At 41.3% G+C, this 24,586-nt stretch overlaps 2 protein-coding genes across 2 annotated transcripts; one reads left to right on the top strand and one right to left on the bottom strand.

The window, feature by feature from the left end:
- Window positions 1-64: 64 nt before the first annotated feature.
- hpn (hepsin) lies at window positions 65-24,450 on the bottom strand. Its single transcript, XM_084943332.1, has 13 exons — window positions 24,244-24,450; window positions 22,196-22,338; window positions 12,358-12,465; window positions 12,127-12,168; window positions 11,809-11,938; window positions 11,603-11,722; window positions 11,373-11,413; window positions 10,921-11,086; window positions 10,418-10,608; window positions 9,543-9,638; window positions 9,124-9,266; window positions 8,776-8,940; window positions 65-1,138 (listed from the first exon to the last, which is right to left on the bottom strand). Exons 2-13 carry the CDS (start codon window positions 22,230-22,232, stop codon window positions 1,094-1,096), a joined length of 1,284 nt encoding a protein of 427 aa, XP_084799458.1. The 5' UTR covers window positions 22,233-22,338; window positions 24,244-24,450; the 3' UTR covers window positions 65-1,093.
- Window positions 4,289-8,245, top strand: LOC146377369 (uncharacterized protein C14orf93-like). The gene is made up of 7 exons (XM_084943335.1): window positions 4,289-4,681; window positions 4,876-4,937; window positions 5,037-5,134; window positions 5,216-5,334; window positions 5,464-5,781; window positions 5,888-5,946; window positions 6,041-8,245. Exons 1-7 carry the CDS (start codon window positions 4,403-4,405, stop codon window positions 6,147-6,149), a joined length of 1,044 nt encoding a protein of 347 aa, XP_084799461.1. The 5' UTR covers window positions 4,289-4,402; the 3' UTR covers window positions 6,150-8,245.
- Window positions 24,451-24,586: the final 136 nt, after the last annotated feature.

The raw sequence follows: 24,586 nt of genomic DNA on the forward strand, positions 1-24,586 counted from the left end.
TAAAACCAGTTAATGTGATGGGACACCTTTAGCATTTGGAAGTTGAAAGTCACAAGTAGAAGTATAAAAGTCTGCAAAGTACATATTTAATAAGAACATGATTATAGTCGGTATTGCACTGTTGGCTCTTCAGATCAGCAAGTCTTTTAGACATGTGTAAAATGTCACAAATAAACATCTACATAAACAAGACACTGACTAATATTTACAAGGCAACAACAAAACACAGATGGATTTTAACTGTAATCTGTATGATTTATTATTATTTTTATTATAAAAAAGTAAAGCTACTGCATATAAAAAGATATGGCGTGTATCACACACGTACAGGTTGAACTGTAAATGACTGCTATGAGTTTTAAGTTTAAAAAACAGAAACTCCAGGATTACTCTACATGTTAATTAGCACTAATCTCTATTTATCTGTTAAGACCAAAGTACTTTAAGTATTTAGTACTAATTGATGATGCAGGGTGCACTCACTGCGGTTTGCTGAGTAGAAGGCTGCAGGAAGACCAACACTGAAGAAAGTGACTTGCGTGGGGCGAACAAATAAAATCTCCACATAAAGAAGAATTTCATAAAATGAGGCTTGAAATTACATCATGAATTCTTCAAACAGACCTTATAAGTACACAATTAACTGATGTTGTATTTATAGGTTTACTTCTGGTAACTTTTTTTCCCCACAGAAATACAAAGAAAATGGTGTCAGAAAAGTAATGTAGTTTACAATCTGTAGTGGTTCTGATTACTGCAGTGAATCAGTAAGCTCATCACTTGAAATCCTCATGTCTGGGCTCTGTCTGTGTATCCCTGCAAAGACATAAGCCTCTGTTAACATTTGATAATATGTACGGTATGAATATGAAGGTGTGACTGTGTCCAGACTTTTCACTCTACAGTAAAGGCTCAGAGAGTTGTTAAAATCCTCAGAAAAATGTTTCAGTGAGAATGGAAGGCTTGACGAGAGGGGAACATCACAGCCTTGTTTCCCCCTGTCGTAGCACCTATGTAGTCACAGTATCACTTATGGGGACTGTCCATTTTGTCATCCAAGAGTGGAAAAAGCAGAAACATGAAAGCAGGAATCTCATGTCCGTGCCATTTTATGAACACCAGGTGAGTTTTGATAGTTCTGAGGAAAAACAAAAGCAGAATTGAACATGTTATAACAGGATGAAATTCTTAATTGTATCATTCTATTCATCTTAAAACATCAATATTCAGCAACCCATCCAAAACATTAACTTCAGGTCTTCTCATCAATTTCATGGGCACAGGTATACAGGGAGTGCAGAATTATTAGGCAAATGAGTATTTTGTCCACATCATCCTCTTCATGCATGTTGTCTTACTCCAAGCTGTATAGGCTCGAAAGCCTACTACCAATTAAGCATATTAGGTGATGTGCATCTCTGTAATGAGAAGGGGTGTGGTCTAATGACATCAACACCCTATATCAGGTGTGCATAATTATTAGGCAACGTCCTTTCCTTTGGCAAAATGGGTCAAAAGAAGGACTTGACAGGCTCAGAAAAGTCAAAAATAGTGAGATATCTTGCAGAGGGATGCAGCAGTCTCAAAATTGCAAAGCTTCTGAAGCGTGATCATCGAACAATCAAGCGTTTCATTCAAAATAGTCAACAGGGTCGCAAGAAGCGTGTGGAAAAACCAAGGCGCAAAATAACTGCCCATGAACTGAGAAAAGTCAAGCGTGCAGCTGCCAAGATGCCACTTGCCACCAGTTTGGCCATATTTCAGAGCTGCAACATCACTGGAGTGCCCAAAAGCACAAGGTGTGCAATACTCAGAGACATGGCCAAGGTAAGAAAGGCTGAAAGACGACCACCACTGAACAAGACACACAAGCTGAAACGTCAAGACTGGGCCAAGAAATATCTCAAGACTGATTTTTCTAAGGTTTTATGGACTGATGAAATGAGAGTGAGTCTTGATGGGCCAGATGGATGGGCCCGTGGCTGGATTGGTAAATGGCAGAGAGCTCCAGTCCGACGACGCCAGCAAGGTGGAGGTGGAGTACTGGTTTGGGCTGGTATCATCAAAGATGAGCTTGTGGGGCCTTTTCGGGTTGAGGATGGAGTCAAGCTCAACTCCCAGTCCTACTGCCAGTTTCTGGAAGACACCTTCTTCAAGCAGTGGTACAGGAAGAAGTCTGCATCCTTCAAGAAAAACATGATTTTCATGCAGGACAATGCTCCATCACACGCGTCCAAGTACTCCACAGCGTGGCTGGCAAGAAAGGGTATAAAAGAAGGAAAAACTAATGACATGGCCACCTTGTTCACCTGATCTGAACCCCATTGAGAACCTGTGGTCCATCATCAAATGTGAGATTTACAAGGAGGGAAAACAGTACACCTCTCTGAACAGTGTCTGGGAGGCTGTGGTTGCTGCTGCACGCAATGTTGATGGTGAACAGATCAAAACACTGACAGAATCCATGGATGGCGGGCTTTTGAGTGTCCTTGCAAAGAAAGGTGGCTATATTGGTCGCTGATTTGTTTTTGTTTTGTTTTTGAATGTCAGAAATGTATATTTGTGAATGTGGAGATGTTATATTGGTTTCACTGGTGAAAATAAATAATTGAAATGGGTATATATTTGTTTTTTGTTAAGTTGCCTAATAATTATGCACAGTAATAGTCACCTGCACACACAGATATCCCCCTAAAATAGCTAAAACTAAAAACAAACTAAAAACTACTTCCAAAAACATTCAGCTTTGATATTAATGTGTTTTTTGGGTTCATTGAGAACATGGTTGTTGTTCAATAATAAAATTATTCCTCAAAAATACAACTTGCCTAATAATTCTGCACTCCCTGTATAACCAAGCACTAAGACATGCAGACTGCTTCGACAAACATTTGTGAAAAAATGAGTCGCTCTCAGGTCTCAATGTAACACTAAATATTCCACAGTTAACTGTTAGTGGTATTATAACAAAGTGGAAGTGATTGGGAAACAACTGCAACTCGGTTCGGTGAAGGGGGGATTATGGTGTTGGATTGTTTTTCAGGAATTGGGCTCAGCCCCTTAGTTCCAGTGAAAGGAAACCTTAATACTTCAACATAAAGAGACATTTTATAATGGACTGCATTTATATAGCGCTTTACATTCCACTATTCATTCACACACACTGGTGCAGGCAAACTACAGTTGTAGCCACAGCTGCCCTGGGACAGACTGACAGAAGCATATCGCGCCATCGGCACGTTACCCTTCTGGCCAACACCAGTAAGCGGTACTATAAAGTGTCTTGTCCAAGGACACAACGACCAGGACAGAGAGAGCTGGGGGATTGAACCGGCAACCTTCTGGTTACAGATGAGCTTCCCAACCCCCTGAACCACGGTCGCCCTGTGGCATTTCAGACAATTTCATGCTCCCAACATTGTGGAAACAGTTTGAGGATGACCCCTTCCTGTTTCAACATGACTATACACAAAGCAAGGTCCATAAAGACATGGATGAACGAGTTTAATGTGGAAGGCTGACCTCCACAGAGTCCTGACCTCAATCTTACAAAACACCTCTGGGATGAATTGCTGGAGAGACTGCGAGCCAGGCCTTCTCACCCAACATCAGTGTCTGACCTCACAAATTGTGCAGGCTCATCAGGCCAGGCAGTGTTTTTCCAGTCTTCTGATGTCCAGTTTTGACGAGCCTGTGTAGTCTAATTTTTCCATTCTTTGCTGGCAGGAGTGACACCATCACTCCTGTGACTGGTGTGCATTCAGAAATCTGCATACCTCTGTTGTAACAGGCCGTTGCCTTCCTATCAGTTTCTCCATTCTGATGTTTTCTTGAACTTCAGCAGGTTATGTTGCCCAACATATGTAAACACCACCATTGTGTTTCTGTCGTTATTAGAAGATAATAAAATTCAAGTAATACAGTAAAACGCTAATAAGAACATCGCCACGTGAAAGTGGGGGTTCTGAAGTAAGCAGCACAGTGATTTGCAGCAGAGGTGCAGGTAGAGATCAGGATTTTGTACGCAGCACATAAAATCAGGAACTGCTGGGAATCTATGTTGAGCTTGAATTTCAGCTAGTTTTGCATGTCAGAGAAGCCTGGCACCACCCAGGTAAGGTGGAGGCTTTCACACGCAAATGAAAATATTGTAAGTTATAAAAATGCAAATGAGGTTCGGGGGCGGGGGGGGGCGCCACACCGGCCGGGAGCACCTGTGACCTTAGCCTCGCATATAATTGGATGAGGTTTCCATGTGACCAGGACCTTGCAGGTGATTGGAGGAACCTCGCGAAGAGCGTCTCTTATTACCATATGAGCATGTTATTCTCCGCCTGGTGAGAAGTTGTCAGGCTAGGTAGATTTAGGACACCGTGTGTTGGCGGCTTGGATTTTCCGTGCAATGCCGGGACGTCGTTTCTCTTCCATCGCTCCGGGAACTCCTCCGCACAGACCGGGGCTGGCTGCTCCGGACAGCAGAGACCACAAACTGCTCACTGCTGTGAGAGGGCTGTCTCGTCAGCTGGCTCGGTTTGCTGCTGATGTGAATGAGCAACTAACAGCGGTAAACGCAAAACTGCACTCCATAGACGAGAGGATGACCGCTTTAGAAGAAGTAGTGAACTCCCGCGCTTGTGTGGAGGAGAAGAGGAAAAGACGGGCGCACAATCCCAAGATTGCGGTATGTATGTGTGCATGTATGCGGCGTGTGCGTTAAGGAGGCAGAGGAGAGCCGCACAAACACCCCGAGCAGGAGAGGCAGAGAGAAGCCACTGCTAACTGCTAAGCTCTAAACGACTAGCACATTTGACGAGCTGTGAACAGCTGGATGAGAGAGTTTGTTCATAAAGTCAATTATGGTGTTTTATTTTGTAGGAGGCGGTGCGTCGTTTTCATAACGCCAAGGGAAATCGCAAGCGCTACAATCCTGAAGAAGGGTGAGATATTATGTCGTGTAAGTTGTACAGGCTGTGTAATACATATATACATATATATCGCAATGTGATCGCTGACGTGTAAACATCTGGATTTCGCAGACTGAGCTCGCCTCACAATGAGGCAGTCACGTCTCATTTGGTCCAAGCTCTGGCTGAAAGTCCGGATTTGCACAACGTGGCTAGAGATGCCATTCTATGTAAGCACTGTTTGTGCTTTACTCTTTTACTGTAGCTTTGTCTGTTTCCAGGTTTGTAACATGCTCTTTTAATGGTTCCAGCTGCCTGTAAAACATACTATGAGACCATACGCAGGAATTTCCGCTACAGCCAGCCGGACCTTGCAGCCCAGGCTGAAGCAATGAAGACTGCAGCCCGCAGCCGTCAGAGAAGGAAAAGGGTAAAGTTATCTGATGTGATTTAAACTCACTGACAGTACTGCTGCACTGTTTTTCAGTCACATTAGTGCACAAACTGTCACCACACAGAGGTTGCACGTCCACAACTGTATGTACTGCTCTGCTTACAGCTGCTGGAAGCCAGGCAGGGAGTCCTCAGTGCAGATGAACTGGACTTCTGGAGGGGTGTAACAATTGATTTGATGTCCGATGAGGAGGATGGCGCTGTTGAAGGGGTGGCTGGGTGGATTGTTAGGCCTCCTTCCTTTCGAAGCAAAGAACTCACCGATCTGTGTGCGACTCTTCAGGCTAGATTGGAAGCTAATCCAAAATACACATCTACACATCACAGACGTCTGCATATTGGACCGGATTCAGACAGAAATCCTCCAAACGCATACAATCCAGATGCAGCAAAGAAACATTTCAAAGAGCATCTTATCCCCCAGGTTGGGTGATGGTTTTATTAACTACTGAGTAGCACTCAAGCTTCCTTATAAGAATATAGATGAAAAAGATTATAATCCAGTTTGTGTCTTGGTGTGTTTTTTATAGAGAGCTATGAATCATCACAACTTTGAGAACGACTGCACTAGTTACAAAACTGAAGAACTGTAAGTTTAAAAACAAAAGCATGAGACACATTCTTCTGTTTAAATTGAATACCTGCTGTATGTTTTATGATGTATTTGCTTTGTGTTTTGACAGACTGAGCTCGCCCGATGACACAGACATGTCTCCTTTGGACGACGCTCTAGCTGAAAGTCCAGAACATCACCGCGTGGATAATGAGATCCTCTGTGTGACTGTGGCCTAATGAAATGAATTTAATCTCTGACTGAATGTCACCTCAAGTCAATCTCCACACTACCACTGACCTGTATACACGGGGGGGGGTTCTAAATGTATTTATACCAAACATTATATTTTATATTGTATACTTTATCCTTAGTCTCTTATAACTGTCTCAGACTACATAAAGTTACTGACTGGTGAGATTAGGCTGTTATAAAATCATACAATCTTGGCTTTTCCAGTCAAGAGTTTTGATCAGTGGTTGCCAGTTTAGAGTTCTAGTCAGTGACTTAACCTTAATGATTTTGGGCCATCAAGGATACGTTGCTGACTAGAACAGCAGAGCTGAAATTAAAAGGAAATGCTCCTGAGCCTCTCTATCACAGTATGACATGAAGCTGATGTACAACAGTCCATTCTTTCCTTTTAGCGTCTCAATTTTTCCTCTCAGGAGATCATCAAGCCTCTGAGATACAGCAGTAGTTTTCTTTTATTATCACACAATTATCCATCCATTTTCTTAATCATTGTCACAGTTGACATAGGATGACAAGCAAATCCATTACAAAGCTGCGGGAAGTCACTCTCTTATCCAAACCTGCTGCCAGTTTGAAATTAACCCGACAAATATATTGTTGGGTTCTGGAAAATCGTGAAGAAGAAGCAACCAGCAGGATTTAACCAAGAACTTTGTGGCAATGTTCAGGCATCAACATGGTTCAATGGTGGTCACATCCTAGAGACCGCTGTGAGGACTGCTGTCTACATGTTGTAGCTGATTATGGTCATACATGACTGGCCTGTGGACTACTCTTGTTAGTGCTGTTATTAGTTGTTGCCAGCAGCAGAGAAGAGCAAAGTTAAAACACAGAAAGAGCAGAAGTGAAATGGTGTCCATTGTGTCTGTTCTTTTCATGCTTTATGTTTTTGATATGATGTCTCTCACGCTTCTCTCGTTTGTGGTGAACACCGCTGTTCCAGCCCACTTTTCAACCAGTGAACGTTCAACCACATTGAGGGTCCATGGAGGACGGCACATATTCATGTTTGCAATAGTTGCATACCCCTTTCCCTTATCAAATACCTAAAAGCAATACCATAAAACAGGTTTGCTGCACCACTGTGCCACTCCATGAAACACTTTGTGAGATAAAGTAAGTGAGTGTTGTTTTAAGTTTTATGCTTGCCTGTTTATTCAAGCTGACTTTGCTCTTTATTGTGTTTTTGCGCGTGTGTGTTTGTGTGTGTATGAGATCATGTTGATGGTGCTATAAAAATCTACTTTATTATTACTAACTGATCCAGTAGTTTCAGCTGTATTTGCATATTTGCACTTTCTGCTCACAGGAAACATAAATATTTAGTCTTGGGTGTAACTGCAGATTTACAGGCCTGAGGATGTCAGAAGTAAACCCACCAGTCCGTAGGTCTGGGAACATTATTGCCAAAAGTACTTGCTTGTCTGCCTTCATATGCACAATAGCTTGAGGGACATCCCATTCTTAAGCCATAGGGTTTAATATGATGTTGGCCCACCCTTTGCAACTCTTCTGGGAAAGCTTTCCACAAGGTCTAGGAGCGTGTTTATGGGAATTTTTGGCTATTCTTCCAGAAACACATTTGTGAGGTCAGACACTGATGTTGGACGAGAAGGCCTGGCTCACAGTCTCCGCTCTAATTCATCCCAGAGGTGTTCTGTCGGGTTGAGGTCAGGACTCTGTGCACGCCAGTCAAGTTCTTCCACACTAAACTCGCTCATCCATGTCTTTATGGACCTCACTTTGTGCACTGGTGCAGATTCATATTGGAACAGGAAGGGGCCATCCCCAACTGTTCCCAGAAAGCTGGGAGCATGAAATTGTCCAAAATGTCTCAGTATGCTGAAGCATTAAGGTTTCCTTTCACTGGAACTAAGAAATTGAGCCCAATTCCTGAAAAACAACCCAATGCCATAATCTTCTTTCCCCCAAAGAGAGTTGCCGTTGTTTCCCAATCACTTCCATATTGCTACAATATCACTAGCAGCTGACTGTGGAATATTTAATAGAGAGGAAATTTCACAACTGGACTTGCCGCACAGGTGGAACCCTATCACAATAAAACACTGGAATTCACTGAGCTCCTGAGAGTGACTCATTCTTTCACCAATGTTTGTAGAAGTCTGCATGCCTCAGGGCTTGGTTTACACACCTGTGGCCATAAAAGTAGAATCATTGACACCTGAAGTCAATGATTTCTATCAGCAATATAGTGCAACTACAATACAAATGTAAATCAGGAATTTGTAGTCCAGAGGCTTCTGACAAGTCTCTTTTGACACAGACTTATGATTATGAAGATGTTTACCTAAGCCTGTATAACAGTGGATCAGTATTTATGACAAATCACAAGTGATTTTTTTTGGTGGCTTCTTCCAGTGACAGAATGTGAGCGAATGTAGTCACTCCTTTTCAGATGCTAATTAGATGTGTTCACACTTCCAACCCCATCCCCTGCAAGTGATTCATTCTTGCACAAGTGAACATCACATGTTGCAAACAATTAAGATCGAAAGTGCTGGGACTGAAGGAGATTTGGCTGAGTGGATGGGGCTGCACAGACAGTTTTTATGCAGTGTCCGATGAAATGAAAAATGGCAGGACTCTTACCCTCATGGCTGAGGATATCCAGGGCAGAAATCGGGACACTCTTGTGTAGACACCAGGTTTCTTGGACATGGCACAGCCAGTTCCCCAGCTCACTACTCCTAGCAGACGATATCGAGTGGTCTTGGACAAGCAGTCTTCAGCCACAAAGGGTCCACCACTATCTCCCTAAAACAACAGACACACACTCACATTTTAACTACCCATGGGAAAATATAAGAGAAAATCACATGCATGACACTGATATAACATCAAACCAGTAAGTATGCCAATTTATATTCATGCCAGTAAAAGAAGGACTTATCAGACTAAACAAAAGTAGACAGAAATGCTGCATGAGCACAATCTGACCTGACAGGCATCAGTGCCTCCTTTCTCATAGCCAGCACAGAACATACTAGTAGTGATCTGGTTGTCGTAGTAGTCAGGAGCATTGCAGACGGCGTCACTGATGATGGGGACATTGGCTTCCTGTAGAACATCTGCTAGATGGCCTATAGTTTAGAATGATCAAAATTTAAATATGAGCAACTGTGTTTTTACCTGAATATAAACAGACATGTATGAATAGTTGTTATCTGCAGTTGTCACAACTTAGTCACGCTACTGAAACCTTTCCCATTATATTTATGTTATTGTTATTTAGTGCACCACAGTATTCATGCAAAATATGATAAGTTTAAATACAAAAACAACGACTGAATGCAAGAAGACAACGTTCTATAGAAATATTACCAAATTTATCAATAACTAATGTAACGTATACTCACCATAGTACCCTACATTTCCCCAGCCTGTCACTGTTCCCATCTGTCCATCTATCAGCCTTTGGCCATATGCAGGTAGGCAAACAGGCTGGATGTATTCTACACACAGAGACAAACATGAAACACAAACAAATATTTATTAACAAAACAAATGCATACATTTAATGAAAATAGCAGGCAGTTGATTTTGTCACATTTCATTAACTCATGTCACCCCCTGAAGAAAGCCAGCCATTCCTACCTTCCCTCTTACTTGATTCCCCCAAACCCCTCAGCTGTTCCCCTTTCATTCATGCTTGCTTGTTGACATCACCCAAAGTGTTTCCATCTTTTTTTTCTTTTTTTGGCAGTTCTAAATGTTGAACACTAGATGTCAGACATGATGTACTGGAATAACACTTGTAGTAGATGACAGCACAGAGATGTAACAGTATCTGACGCACTTCATCTCCAATCTGCAGTCTTTCTCAATTAGAGTAATTGAAGTAATCAGTTCAGTGCCTATAAGGTATCGTCACATTAGATTTTTTAAAAACCTGTGATTAATTATTACTAAATACTGGAAAAATACTTTTTCCAGTATTTTATTCAGTATAAATACTGTTTATGCTCTGATATTTATTTTCTCCCCCCCTAAAATCTTGTAATTAATTGATTGTAGTAATTCTAGTTTATCACACACATATATGTGTATATGTTTTTAAAATGTGTCAAATATTCTGCACACAGTGCTTGTTTAAGTTTTAGTGTCACCCTAAAGCATCAGAAACAACCAACAGTTGCAATTTTTTTTATCCTGAAATAATTATGTTGGATCAAATTTAGGAGGTAAGTTACTGAAACCAGGCAGATTTTGATGATGTGCAAATGCGTCCTACCATTGAAAGTGAGAGGCTGAGTGAGGGCCAGGACAGCGATGTCTCTGCTGTTGTCGTCAATGTTAGCATCTACAAAGGGCAGGTAGCTGCTGTGGTAAACAATGGTCTTAACCTCCGCTACGTTGGCATTGACAGGTTTATTGTAGATGGAGCCCAACAGCACACGCCAGCGATTAACAAAGCGATACCGCCTAGCATTAGAAGAGCAAAAATAGGAGAGCTGTGATGTGTTTTTTATGCACACAAATATCTAAATTTCCATGCAAACACTACGTTAAACGAAAACAGCAGGCAGAGAAGTCTGATGATGGTCCCTATGTGGCGAGGGCAAAATACACACACAGCTATGTTGAAAATGAACTTTTCATAGAAGTAAAATTACAGTTTCATTCAAACTGTCTGCACAAATTTATTAAACTTTCATGTATGCCTTGGATTTTCCAAAAAGCTACAATAATCCATCAAGCTGTTGTTTCTGTGTTAAATCTATCTGTTTCACTTACTCTGGGAAGCAATGAGCTGCAGAAACAATCCAGCGGTCTGAGATAATGGATCCTCCACACTGATGAACACCGTCGTACTGCAAACTGACTTGCCAAGGCCAGCTGCCGTGCCTGGCGTCCACACCACCCACTATACGGTCTGCCGCAAAACTACGTCTGCCGCAGTCTGGTTTAAGATAGTAACAGTGAGGAAAAAGACCAGTTACTTTTTAAACTCTAGTTGAAAGACTGATATATTATGGACAAGAAATCAATGAGAATAGCACCATTTAAAAAAGTAAACAAAGCAGACAATAGCTTAATAAATACATGTGAGATTAGTAGAAAGAAGACAAGAACAGACCGTGTCTGGGAGCTCTACACACCGGGGTGAAAACAGTGTTGGTGTTGGGTGTCGGTGTATAAAGTGGGCCAGTGTGTCAGACAGAATGAGTGGAGATCTGCGATCTTACCTTGGCACAACAGTGTGAGAACTTCCCGGCTTTCACAGTCACTGAAACAAAGACGGACAGAGTTAGTAACAGCCTGACACAGAAAACATCCAAAAACTGAAGCCAGTGCTCGGCTGTCCTCTATGTTAACAGAGAAGACGAGTGAAAGAAGAGACAGGAAGAGCAACAGAGAGGACAGTGTAGTAGAAGGGCAGACCGCTGAGAGACAGCCACTCAGGTGTATGCGTTACCATGGATACAATGAGTCTTTGATTTTCTTGCCATAGCTGAGCTCTTCCTGTCTGACGCAGAAGAAGTCTCCAGCATCGCCGCTGGCCTCTGACACGGCTGTGACTGAGTAATTCACCACGCTGAAACAAGCACGCGCACACATTAGTCCCGAGGATGACAGTGTGTCACACTGAAACACCGAGATACAACTGTGAAATTACCACACCTGACAAATCCCACTTCTTCACAGCTGATGCTAGCTAGCAGTTCATCAACTGGGGAGGAACACACCTGACGCCACCTCCTGTGAGTGGAGTCGAAGACTCTGAGATGCTGGTCAGGTGAATTTACCTGAACTGTGGGGAGTTATAAGAGCAACTTTTAAAACTACTGGTCCAATAGCACATACTCCTGTAATGTAGTATATATATGTGTATATATATATATATATACGTGTGTGGGGGGTTTTTCTGACGGTATCAATAATTAAAGAATGAAGAAAAAAGAAAGAAAGACATACATTCAAAGCTATCAGTAGACTCACCATCATACTGTTCTATGTCTTCCTCCATTGTGCAATATGTAACTACAAAGTTTAATGAAAACAGCACATCAGTTTAATCTGTTACAGCAAACAATGAAGCATTTGCATCATCAGACAGCACAGACCACAGAGCATAGAATATCAACTGCTAGAAATATCAACAATAACAGATTATGTTCGTCAACACTTTTGAACCAAATGTGTGTAGGTGTGCAAGAACTGCAGTCTGACCTACGGCCCAAACGGCTGCTCCAATGGCTCCCAAGGTCATCAGCGTTACACACACTCCAATTACCCGACAGGGGGTCAGTACACAGGTCAGAGAGATGCCCCTGCTCCCTGCACACACACATTTGAGGACACACAAACAAGCATACATAAGATAGCAGAGGATAATATAAAAGCATCTTTGCACAGCAACACACTGACAAGCACAAAAGCTCGCATGCTAACATGCTTGTGCAGCACTCCAGCTTTTAACGTTACATAACACACCAACAAATACACTTTGCTGAAAAGGTGATGAAATCTAAAAGAGTAAATAGTAAGCTAAACTAGCCGCGTAGCTGCTGTGTAGTTCATGTTTTTACTTTCCAGCTGCCCTTCAAACCCTCACAGAGATGGCTCAAGCCCCAGTGAGAGCAGACATACAGCACATTCCCTGGCACAAACTGAAAAGTACAAGTGACACTGACTGATCAATAGTCTAAAGTCTAGCATTTCTCCACCAAGCAAGAACAAACTCTTCAACTATGATATAGTGCCAAAGCTGTCCTGAGTGCACGTACTGTCTGTTTGTGTTGCACCTGCACTGGGGTGTCGCTCTCAGTGTTTTCCCTCCTGTCTGCTTTTCTCTGCTGTGAGAACAACTTGTCAACTTGACCTTGAGTAATTACTCATTTTTCATTGCACACATGTGATGGACTGAAAACCTAACAGTATTACAGCATTTTAGTATGCCAGTCTCAAGTTCCTGGTATTGTGTCGGGTTGCTCACTGTCATGATCTACAACCATTTGGTCTGCAGTTTGTTGTAACAGTTTCATAAATCCTGTTCTTGCTTTGACAAGTTTGTTAAACTTCACTCAAATAATAATAAAGAAACTCGTTACGATAACTGTCAGTCTGCCATGCAATCCCTTATAGTGAATTATATGTCTCCCCCTGTCTCTTCCCACTACCAACCATTTACACAAACCCACTGTCGTTACAATCTTCATCAAGGTTATAACTACAGCACATCTAAAATCAGATGACTTGCAGCTTCAAATCTTTACTACTGTACTTCCACTTCTCCTCCTCCTTCATGTCCTTGGCATCCACAGTGATACAAGTATAAATAAAATACCCAACCACACTGACTATATCAACTTATATTTCACTTATGATATACTTAAGCACACCAGCATTAGTATAGTTATTAACTGGCCATGATGAAACTTATGGAAATACTAAACTGTAATATGTCAAGTGGCTACTTGAGTACACAAGTGCTTCACAATTTGACGAGTCATTTACTGTACTGTAGCATCTTTACCTTATAGTGTAAAAAACCTTAAAATGTACTCCTGAATTTAATAACAAAATCCAAATTAATTACTCCAGAACACCGCATTCTAGCCTCAGCTATGTGAACAAGTGTTTAAAAGTATTGCTGGTCATTTCACGTTCAAGTCGTTTTAATAAAGACAGGAATACAGAGATCTAAGCTCATTTTAGATCATGGAGACAGATGCAAAGATACCTACATCTTGTGGTCAGAAGTTTACAAACACTCATCATGGGCATTGTGATTTGAGGCTTTCCATTAATTTCCTTGATCATTGTATGTATGCTGTACAGTCAGTGGAATGACTGTACAGCATACATCTTTAAAGTATCTAAAAAACAATAATTTGAACGATTTATTTTGGATTTTCTCAAATCCACACAGCATCAGGAGCTGAATATGTACACTAATATTAGTTAAGTTTGAGGTCAGGGCTTTGAAAAAGCCATTCCAGAAACTTAACATTACTATACTTTGTACATTCCTAAAACTTTTGATGTGTGCCTGGATCCTTGTGCTGTTGGACTATTCAGCTGTGTCATAGTTTCAACCATCTAGCTAATAATTTGAGGTGAAGAACCTGGAGGCAGTCCATCTTTGTTCTTTCATCACTTTGTCCAATGTATCAGTACCACTGGCAGCAGAACAGCAATGATGCTACCACCACCATACTTGACAGCTCATACATTTTTCTTAGGTTTGAAAACCTCACATTTTCACCCTCAAACATATTTATTGCCATTTTAGCCAAATAGTTCAATCTTTGTCTAGTCTGATCATAACATGTTTGTCCAGAAAGCATTTGGCTACAAATTTCGAGCTTGACGATGTCAATTTTAGAAAAGGGACTTCCTTCTTGCTCAGCACCGACTGACAAAGTGATGACATATCAGAATAACTTGTACTTACATGCAATTGCTTAAACTGAAGATCCTGTACTCCGCACTAGTTGAGAAATGGCCCATTACGTGTCTGGAATGAACTTCCAGATCTTAATCCTATTGAAAATCTGTGTTCTGTGTTTAAAGGCCAGTTCAATGCCAGGAAACCAACCAACTCTTCTGCTGTGAAGAGTGGTCACATATCCAGCCAGAATTATGCCAAAGCTTGTTTATGATTGTAAAAAACATCTGGTCAAGGTGCACGCTGCTAATAGACATTAGTGGGAGTCTGTGTAACTCCAAAATAAATTCAAACTTGTGCACTCAATTATTGTTTTTTAAGTCATTAAAGATGCATGCTGTACAATCGTTCCACTTTTAAAAGAGAACAGTTCATAACAAAGCCCAGAAATTACCATGACATTCCCTAAACATGATAACCATTTCAAGATGTCTGAGTAATGAGTGCACTTTCAACAATATGTCTCATTTTTCTGCATATTTTTAGTCTTTACACGTCTTTACACGTCACCCTGGCTCCTTTGATTGACTACCTTACTTTGATGTAGTATGGCAGATGATGGATAAACCTAATGATACTTCAGAACACTAGTTTGGATGAATTAACAGTTTAGACAATCTGTCTTATGATGTGACTCATTCTTAATAACAGTGAACAGTATGAAAATTATGCCTGTGTCCTCTGCAATTTTCAAACTGCAAATCCATCAAAGGACCCTTTGGTGGGCGGTTCTGACCTCCAGAGTTCATGCCTGACATCTGTGGCTCAGACACATTGAGTTGGCCTAGACATGTAACTGAAACAAACATGATCAGGTCATTTTAAAGGGTTCTTAAATGGTTTTCTTATTAGATCTACTCCCCATCAGCCCTCCTGCACCACAGGTACTCACTTTATGTGGATTTTCTGTCCAGTATGTGATCAGCAGAAGTGTAACAGCAAAATTTTAAAAAATCTTTTGCATTTGCATTAAAAAGAAACTATAGTGAGACTGTTCGATTCCACAGTTGCTGAATTTTTATGTTGTTATCAAGAAACGTGATAGTTGTGTAGACTTGCTGATCCAGGGACCTTAACCTTCTACTCTGCTAACTCCTCACACTGCACAACATAACCTCTCCCTGACAGTGGCGGTCCTAGCCTGTTTGGCGCCCTGGCCGAACACTCCCTTGTCCATCTTCCATTGGTTTTAATTTTGCACTCCAGTATGAACACCCATCCCCCAACTCGAGGATCACCACAACATAACCTAATAGACCTACACCTTAGTTCACAGATATGCTTTGTCTAGGGTTTATTTCTTGGATTTCGCACAACCCGGGATTCAAATCATGAATACATAATTGGCTTGGATTTACAACATTATGAATGAAATGTGCTCTATTTGGAAACAGCTTTTGACCCTTTCGACAGGTTGTGTGTGAGACTTTAAATCATCAAACTGTAAATTATAAATTTTAAATTGTCAGTGATCCTTTTACCCCTAGTCCTAATGTATATGTTTATTTTCTTACTCTTCTTATATTTATTGTTTGTTTACTTGCACTGCTGTAACTGGAGCCTCGTCGTCTCGTCTCGCTATATACTGGACTGTATGTAGCGGAGATGACAATAAAGTTTACTTTGACTTCAGCAGCGAGCAGGCGCACCGAGGGCTCTCGCGCTCACTTTTCACGTATAGAATTTCGAAAAAACATCGGTGCAAATTAAAAGTCTGTATCATAATGTCTGGTGTTTTCGTGTTTGTTGTTTTGTTTTTATTTTGTTTTATTTTGTGAGTTGTTATTAGATGCCGCTCCAGCCAGCCAGAGAATCCCCCGCCGCCCCGCCCTCTCCTCCCTGTGTTGCAAGCAGCAGGCGCACCTCGCAAACGGAGGGCGCCCTTACTCCCAGCAAATGGGCGATAGAAAACCGATCGGTGCCTACGACATTCCCAATATGCGCTGGCATGACGTCGTGCATGAGTACGAGCAATTTTATTTTTTTTGGCCGATGCCCGTGATGCCGCCCCCCACAATGATGCCGCCCCGGGCAACCGCCCGTGTCGCCTGTATCAAAAACCGCTACTGCTCCCTGACTAACTCTACCTGTACACAGATCCCTGAAAACTCCCTACGTCTTTCTTGCCTCCTCCCTCTCTTCTCTTTGTACCTTTTTCTTCTCCTCCTCCCATTCCATACCTGTCCTCTCCTCCACCTCTCCTGTCCTCAGGCTTCCCATCCAGCTAAATAATGGTGTTATTGTTCTTTGAAACTGTGAGTAACAGCTGTGACCCAAAGGTCAGAAGGAGATGGTGAAGATACAAACAGAGGTATAGAGATGTATGATTAAGCTTAACGACCCATGTTTGCTCTTTCACATTTTCTTTCCACCATACCTCAGCTCTAACAAAAATATGCCAAAAAGCTATTTTTGGCTGTTCTCTTTTCACAAAGAAATGTTGTTGGTTTTTACATTAGATGTCCTTCTTGGCACAGCCCCACAGGGATTTCTGGATAGAGCCACTACACTACTGCTGCTTTAATACACTGCAGCCCTGAACATTGATAGACATCCAACGGAGACGTGAGACCAAAAAATGTCTAACTCAGTCAGGTCAGACATTAAAGGAGGTATACCCCTCCATCTTCCTATTACAAACTCCATGTGATGGCCAGCTGAGCCCACTCAAGAGACAAGAGTAACTGTCTAGAGAATTCACAGCGAACAAGTGGGCATACAGGGGCAAGTCGTTATTATTAGGCAAGTTGTATTTTTGAGGAATAATTTTATTATTGAACAACAACCATGTTCCCAATGAACCCAAAAAAACTCATTAATATCAAAGCTGAATGTTTTTGGAAGTAGTTTTTAGTTTGTTTTTAGTTTTAGCTATTTTAGGGGGATATCTGTGTGTGCAGGTGACTATTACTGTGCATAATTATTAGGCAACTTAACAAAAAACAAATATATACCCATTTCAATTATTTATTTTTACCAGTGAAACCAATAGAACATCTCCACATTCACAAATATACATTCCTGACATTCAAAAACAAAACAAAAACAAATCAGCGACCAATATAGCCACCTTTCTTTGCAAGGACACTCAAAAGCCTGCCATCCATGGATTCTGTCAGTGTTTTGATCTGTTCACCATCAACAATGCGTGCAGCAGCAACCACAGCCTCCCAGACACTGTTCAGAGAGGTGTACTGTTTTCCCTCCTTGTAAATCTCACATTTGATGATGGACCACAGGTTCTCAATGGGGTTCAGATCAGGTGAACAAGGAGGCCATGTCATTAGTTTTTCCTTCTTTTATACCCTTTCTTGCCAGCCACGCTGTGGAGTACTTGGACGCGTGTGATGGAGCATTGTCCTGCATGAAAATCATGTTTTTCTTGAAGGATGCAGACTTCTTCCTGTACCACTGCTTGAAGAAGGTGTCTTCCAGAAACTGGCAGTGGGACTGGGAGTTGAGCTTGACTCCATCCTCAACCCGAAAAGGCCCCACAAGCTCATCTTTGATGATACCAGCCCAAACCAGTACTCCACCTCCACCTTGCTGGCGTCTGAGTTGGACTGGAGCTCTCTGCCCTTTACCAATCCAGCCACGGGCCCATCCATCTGGCCCATCAAGACTCACTCTCATTTCATCAGTCCATAAAACCTTAGAAAAATCAGTCTTGAGATATTTCTTGGCCCAGTCTTGACGTTTCAGCTTGTGTATCTTGTTCAGTGGTGGTCGTCTTTCAGCCTTTCTTACCTTGGCCATGTCTCTGAGTATTGCACACCTTGTGCTTTTGGGCACTCCAGTGATGTTGCAGCTCTGAAATATGGCCAAACTGGTGGCAAGTGGCATCTTGGCAGCTGCACGCTTGACTTTTCTCAGTTCACGGGCAGTTATTTTGCGCCTTGGTTTTTCCACACGCTTCTTGCGACCCTGTTGACTATTTTGAATGAAACGCTTGATTGTTCGATGATCACGCTTCAGAAGCTTTGCAATTTTGAGACTGCTGCATCCCTCTGCAAGATATCTCACTATTTTTGACTTTTCTGAGCCTGTCAAGTCCTTCTTTTGACCCATTTTGCCAAAGGAAAGGACGTTGCCTAATAATTATGCACACCTGATATAGGGTGTTGATGTCATTAGACCACACCCCTTCTCATTACAGAGATGCACATCACCTAATATGCTTAATTGGTAGTAGGCTTTCGAGCCTATACAGCTTGGAGTAAGACAACATGCATGAAGAGGATGATGTGGACAAAATACTCATTTGCCTAATAATTCTGCACTCCCTGTAGTGTTTCCTGCCACCTGCACACTCCAGCCATCAACACCCACACATAAATCTAATGTGTTTGAAGAAATGACAAAGCATCATATAGACTTGTTTAGCTACATGTAATCATATTCTACATGTGAATAAAGGTCACTTTCTAACTGTTTCTCTCTCCAGTATACCCAGTTTACATGTGAAACATCTCTAGACTGGTGCCACTCACCCTTCTTGTTCCTCATATTGGCCGTTCCTTCTTTTTTCCAGCTATACTCCCCCACATGCCATTTTCCTAATCACAAAGCAGGTCAGAACAAGCTCTCCATTGTATCTACCTCTACCTGAGACCCACTTTTCTCTTGTGTGTGTGGGTATACATGTCAATGTGTGTATTATGAGGCAGGGCTTTCTGAAATCTCTGTGGTCTTATAGTGGATGATTGGATTAAAATAGTTAATGTTCCTATAAAGCACTGAGTGTAGTCCATATGAATGATATTAGGAATATACGCTACCCTGAAAGAACGCACTAGCAAATCCTGTTCATTTAACTTGACAGCTAACCAAAACATAAAAGCTACTAACAAAAGTTTTTACAAGATACAAAGTCTGAGCCCTGAGCTCTTGCTAACAACAAGCTTAGTCAACAAAAACATTTTAGTTAGTGCGTATTAGCAACATCACTGTTTTGGTGTAATTTTACCATGAAGTCCAAATTTAGAGCTGCTACGAAGTGTGTCTGGATAGATTGTTGCCATGGTTTGTTGTCTTTATGGTAAATAAGGGTAAGAATGAATCATAATATAGTACATGACCAATCCACAGAGACGTGCAGATCATCCACAAACTCTTTTATAGTTTCCAATGTCTGTTCTCAATCATGAGTCACATGTTAGTCATTCTGTGGGATGTTGGATGTTATACTTTTAACATCGCATGTAGCATCTGACTGCTGGTTAAAAAGCAACAGCTGTGCACCAGACGACAGGTTAAGCCTCCCTAAACCAAGTTAAAAAACACAAAAACACCACACCACATGACTACTGTCATGTTACCACAGTGCATTTTATGATACACTATACTGCCAAAAGTATTCACTCATCTGCCTTCACATGCACATGAATTTAAGAGACATCCCATTCTTAATCAATAATGAAGAATTTAATTGAATATGTCAGCCCACCCTTTGCAGCTATAACAGCTTCAGCTTGTCTCAGAAGGCTTTCCACAAGGTTTATAAGTGTATTTATTGAACCATTCTTCCAGAAATACATTTCTGATGTGAGACACTGATGTTGGACGAGACAGTCTGGCTCACAGTCTCTGCTCGAATTTATCCCAAAGGTGTTCTGTCGGGTTGAGGTCAGGACTCTGTGCAGGCCAGTCAATTTCTTCCACGCTAAACTCACTCATCCATGTCTTTATGGACCTTGCTTACAGAAAAAATTCGGATAATTCATTTCTTTATTTTGCTGTGAACCTATTGTAAAATAAAAATAAAAAAATGGGGGTGGGACTTTTATCAGTAGGAAAAACTATAAAACCTATTTAAAATACAGTTAAAGTAAAAATATCTGCCCTCCGTCACATTTTTAAAAGCTGTCCAGTGGGCCGGTTCACAGTCTGGCCAATTTCAGCCCCCCTGCCTTATGTTTCACACCCCTGTGCTATGCTGATGTTTATTAGGTCTGCTGACCCTCTCCATTCCTTACTGCATTGTCAGCATCTAATGTCTCATCCTTTATCCTCTAAGCAGCGACATTTGGACATGGGGAAACCAGGAAGATCGGATATTTATGTAATTGGTTCATCAAAACAGGTCTGATCTTGCTTCAACAAACACATCCCCTCCAATATAAATAGGAAAAAGGTTTAAGGGGTTTGCAAAATGAACAGAGGAATGTCCATCATCAAGTAAGCCTAGGTGTGGTACAGTAGGAGTGGGATAATAACAGTACAGGAGCAGAAAGAGACCACACACAGCTAAAGTTACAACACGAGCTATACATGTAGCGGTCATTATCACACAAGACTAAAAATAAACACGAACACAGGAAATATTAATCTAATTAGACACACACACTAACCTATGAGAAGAGTGTGCATACACGCATGTGCATATTTCCTTTTCTTTACTTGTTCACACTTACGTGGTATATAATCATGTAGCGGTTAAGACAAACACAGATTGCCTCTGGAAGCTGATGACGTACCACCTAATCTTAGCTCAGACAAAAACAAAATTAGCCACAACATATGTGACACACCTAAGATGAAGTGTGTTTTCCATATAATTACACACATTAAAGACGCAGCCTGTGTTTGGGTGGACGCCTTTTCTGTGAGGCATTAGTGGTTCGCAAACCCATGCTGAAACACAGAAAGTAAATTACAGCAAAGCCTTGCCGAAGGAGAAGAACCGAGGAAGATGTGGAAATCATTTTAAGGAAAACTTCATTTCCTGGGAGACTATCGGCTTCAATGCTGGAAAGCTGTGCCTTATGTAAGGTAAGAAAAGCAACTTATAAGTAGCACATTTAAAAGAGATAAAAACAGTGTTAAAGTACTGTTTTAGGATTAAAATGATAAGAGCTCTTGAAAGGTCATGTATTTATGTAGACATCACAAACAGAATGTCACAGTTCATACTGACACAAGTGGCTTTCAGCAATAACATGGCAAATAATCTTATCTTTCCTTCCATAAATTACAGTCAAGTCATTTGCAGCCGTAAAACTTGTGTATAAAACTGTGCCACATCACATTTTAGCTAATACCAAAAGACAGGAGGACATGTGGAGTCTCTGGTTTCTTTTTAATGTTGGTTTTCCCTGATGCTGTTGGAATAAAACAGGAGAACTAAGGTTACAGTAAGTAGTTAGTTTACGATTGCCAAGGGATGATGTTGTTATTGCAGTTAGTATATTGTGTTACAGTTTACCGTGCTAGTGTGCAAAGGACTTTGACATATCAGATTTCTACCTGGGTTGGGTGCTTATTCTTGTTGTAAGAGAAAAACATCAGCCAGTTCAAGTATATGTTTTTCACCCTAAAAGAACCTCAAAAATAACTCCAGTGACTATCATAGAGACAGCCAGCTTTGCAAAAAGCAGTTAATGGTTAACTGTCATGTGGACTGATGTCTCTTCCCAGACACAGAAAGTAGGCAGCATGGGCTGCAGCATGACCAGCGCAGCATTTCAATCTTCAGATATGTGTGCATGCATGTATGCATGCGTGTGCGTGTGTGTGTGTGCATGCATGCATGCATGTGTGTGTGTGTGTGTGAGTGTGTGTGTGTGAAAGGCAGGAGGTAAGACAGCAAAGACTTGTATATTTCATATGCGCACTCACCCATCTTTCCTTCAGTCACAACTTTTTCAGCATACATTTGTGCACAACAGGAAGCAACAGTCGACAGCGGCAGTTTCTTCCTTTCTCTTCCTCTCCTTGACTCCTTGAGGCAGATGGTCCAAGTCCTTGGTGCTCCCTTTTGTCTGGCAGCATGACATTGATAGGATTGTGTAAAAAAGATAAAAAATCGATACAGCAGGTAGTATAATATTGTACTATAGTCTATCTTTGGGCAGAAACAATTCACTCAAAACCTGCTTTGATAAATTTTATGATCTCTAAAACATCTGATCTTTATATTTTCAATTAATTCCTGAAACTCTGAGATGTTACAGCAGCTGTTAGTCACTGACTTTGTTTAATTCGGAGGATGTATGTCTATCCTCTATACCCAAGACCCGCACCCCCCCAGGCTTTCCAACAAGTTCCTGTTACATTGTGCTCAACTATGAATTACACCCTCACTTGCCACTTTATTAAGTACACCTTGCTAGTACCAGATTAAATCCACTTTTGCCTTCACTACTCCCTTAATTTTTCATGTCATAGATTCAACAATTTGTTGGAAACATTTGGTCCATATCCACTCGACAGCATCACACAGTTGCTGCAGACTTGATGGCTGCACATCCGTGCTAGGAATTTCCTGTTTCATCACATCCCAAAAAGGCACTCTGTTGGATTGAGATCTGGTGACTGTGGAGGCCATTTGAGTACCATGAACTCATTGCAGTGCTCAAGAAACCAGGCTGAGATGATCTGAACTTTGCAACATGGTTCATCATTATCCTGGAAGCAGCCATTAGAAGATGAGTACACTGTGGTCATAAAGCGGTGGACAGGGTCAGCAACAGTGGTGTTTAAACGATGCACAGTTCATACTAAGGTGCCCAAAATGTACCAAAAAAGATAATCCACATCATTATACCACCACCATCGACCAGAACATATAAAACCAGGCAGCGTGGATCCACGCAACACCAAATTCTGACCCTATCAGCAGAAATCAAGACTCATCAATCCAGATAATGTTTTTTCAGTCTCCTATTATCCAGCTTTAGATTACAACACACAGGATAAGCCTGTGTGAATTGAAATCTCAACTTCCTGTTATTAACCAATCTGCTTCGAGGTTTGACAAGTTTGGAGATTCTCTTCTGCATACCTTCGTTGTAATGTGTGGTTATCTGAGTTGCTGTTTCCTTCCTATCAGTTCAAAGCAGTCTGGTCATTCTCCTCTGACCTCTGACATGAACACGGTATTTTCTCTCACAGAACTGTCACTCACTGGACATTTTCTACTTTTCTGACAATTCACAGCAAACCCTGGCGATAGTTGAGTTGGAAAAATCCCAGCAGATCGGCAGTTTCTGAAATACTCAAATCAGTCCATCTGGAATCAACAACAATCTACGTTCAAAGTCACTTAAATCCTTCCTCTTCTCCAATCTGATGCTTGGTTTGAACTTCAGCAGGTTGTGTTAACCATGTCTGCATGCCTAAATGCATCGGTTTGCTGCCAAGGACCTAAAAATGTGGCTAGTGAGTGTAATTACATGTGCGTAATAACAGATAAGTGGATGATGATCATTTAAAAATTAGTTACAATTTTTGCTGCTTTTGAAAAAGCACAACATACATACAACATACAATTGAGATCGCTGAGATCCGAAGATCTCATTTAAAGTAATGTATCCTGGCTGTATAAAAGTCTATCACATTGCCATTCTATACATCACAATGTAAAACATGTGCTGTGACGTTTGAAAAGTGTTTGTTTGTAGGCTAATATTGGCAGTGAGTATTGGAGACTAATTTAAACCGCTGAGTGTCACTGATTAAACAGGTTAAACAGACCCAAGGGCATTTTAAAAAGCTCGCCATATAAACTTTAAATAATTAAAATATCACTGCCAACTTTAGTTTAGACTATTTCAAATAACTTTAGCAAGGTTAACTCCTTAAGGAGAAAACGAAATGAGCGTGACTGCTAATAACCAACAAGGCTTAAAGACACCATTCAAATCGCCTTCCAGACAATGACTCACCTGTCTGTTTTCCTCAGCTACAGGTGGAGCCTTTCGCTTTAAAAAGATGTACAAATCAAAAGAAGGCCCATAAAACCTCTAATAGGAAGAAATTGGATAGCAATTTTAAACGCCAACACGGATAAATCCAAAACTTTCCGAGCTTTTGCCAAGTAAATCCTTCCCCCCCTTTTTTTGCTCTCTCCACAGGTTACTGACCCCAACAAAGAAGACGAAGAAAAAACAGTAAATAGCCGTTTTCTACGAGGGCTCTTCCTGTCAACCAAAACCACCAGAGCTCGCTTCTAACTGGAGAGAGAGGAACATTTGGACGAATTAAAACAAACTTTTAGTTTCGTCGCTC

The sequence above is a fragment of the Perissodus microlepis genome, chromosome 11 (assembly GCF_051167445.1).
Source record: "Perissodus microlepis isolate ML-2025 ecotype Zambia chromosome 11, ASM5116744v1, whole genome shotgun sequence".
Taxonomy (NCBI): domain Eukaryota; kingdom Metazoa; phylum Chordata; class Actinopteri; order Cichliformes; family Cichlidae; genus Perissodus; species Perissodus microlepis.

Coding starts and splice junctions, on each gene's coding strand:
- LOC146377369 (XM_084943335.1), top strand. CDS start 4,403: ATGCCGGGACGTCGTTTCTCTTCCATCGCTCCGGGAACTCCTCCGCAC. Junction 4,938..5,036: donor CGCTACAATCCTGAAGAAGG/GTGAGATATTAT, acceptor TGGATTTCGCAG/ACTGAGCTCGCCTCACAATG. Junction 5,782..5,887: donor AAGAGCATCTTATCCCCCAG/GTTGGGTGATGG, acceptor TGTTTTTTATAG/AGAGCTATGAATCATCACAA.
- hpn (XM_084943332.1), bottom strand. CDS start 22,232: ATGTATGCTGAAAAAGTTGTGACTGAAGGAAAGATGG. Junction 11,723..11,808: donor GAAGAAGTGGGATTTGTCAG/GTGTGGTAATTT, acceptor TGCTTGTTTCAG/CGTGGTGAATTACTCAGTCA. Junction 1,139..8,775: donor GGATATCCTCAGCCATGAGG/GTAAGAGTCCTG, acceptor GTTTTTCCTCAG/AACTATCAAAACTCACCTGG.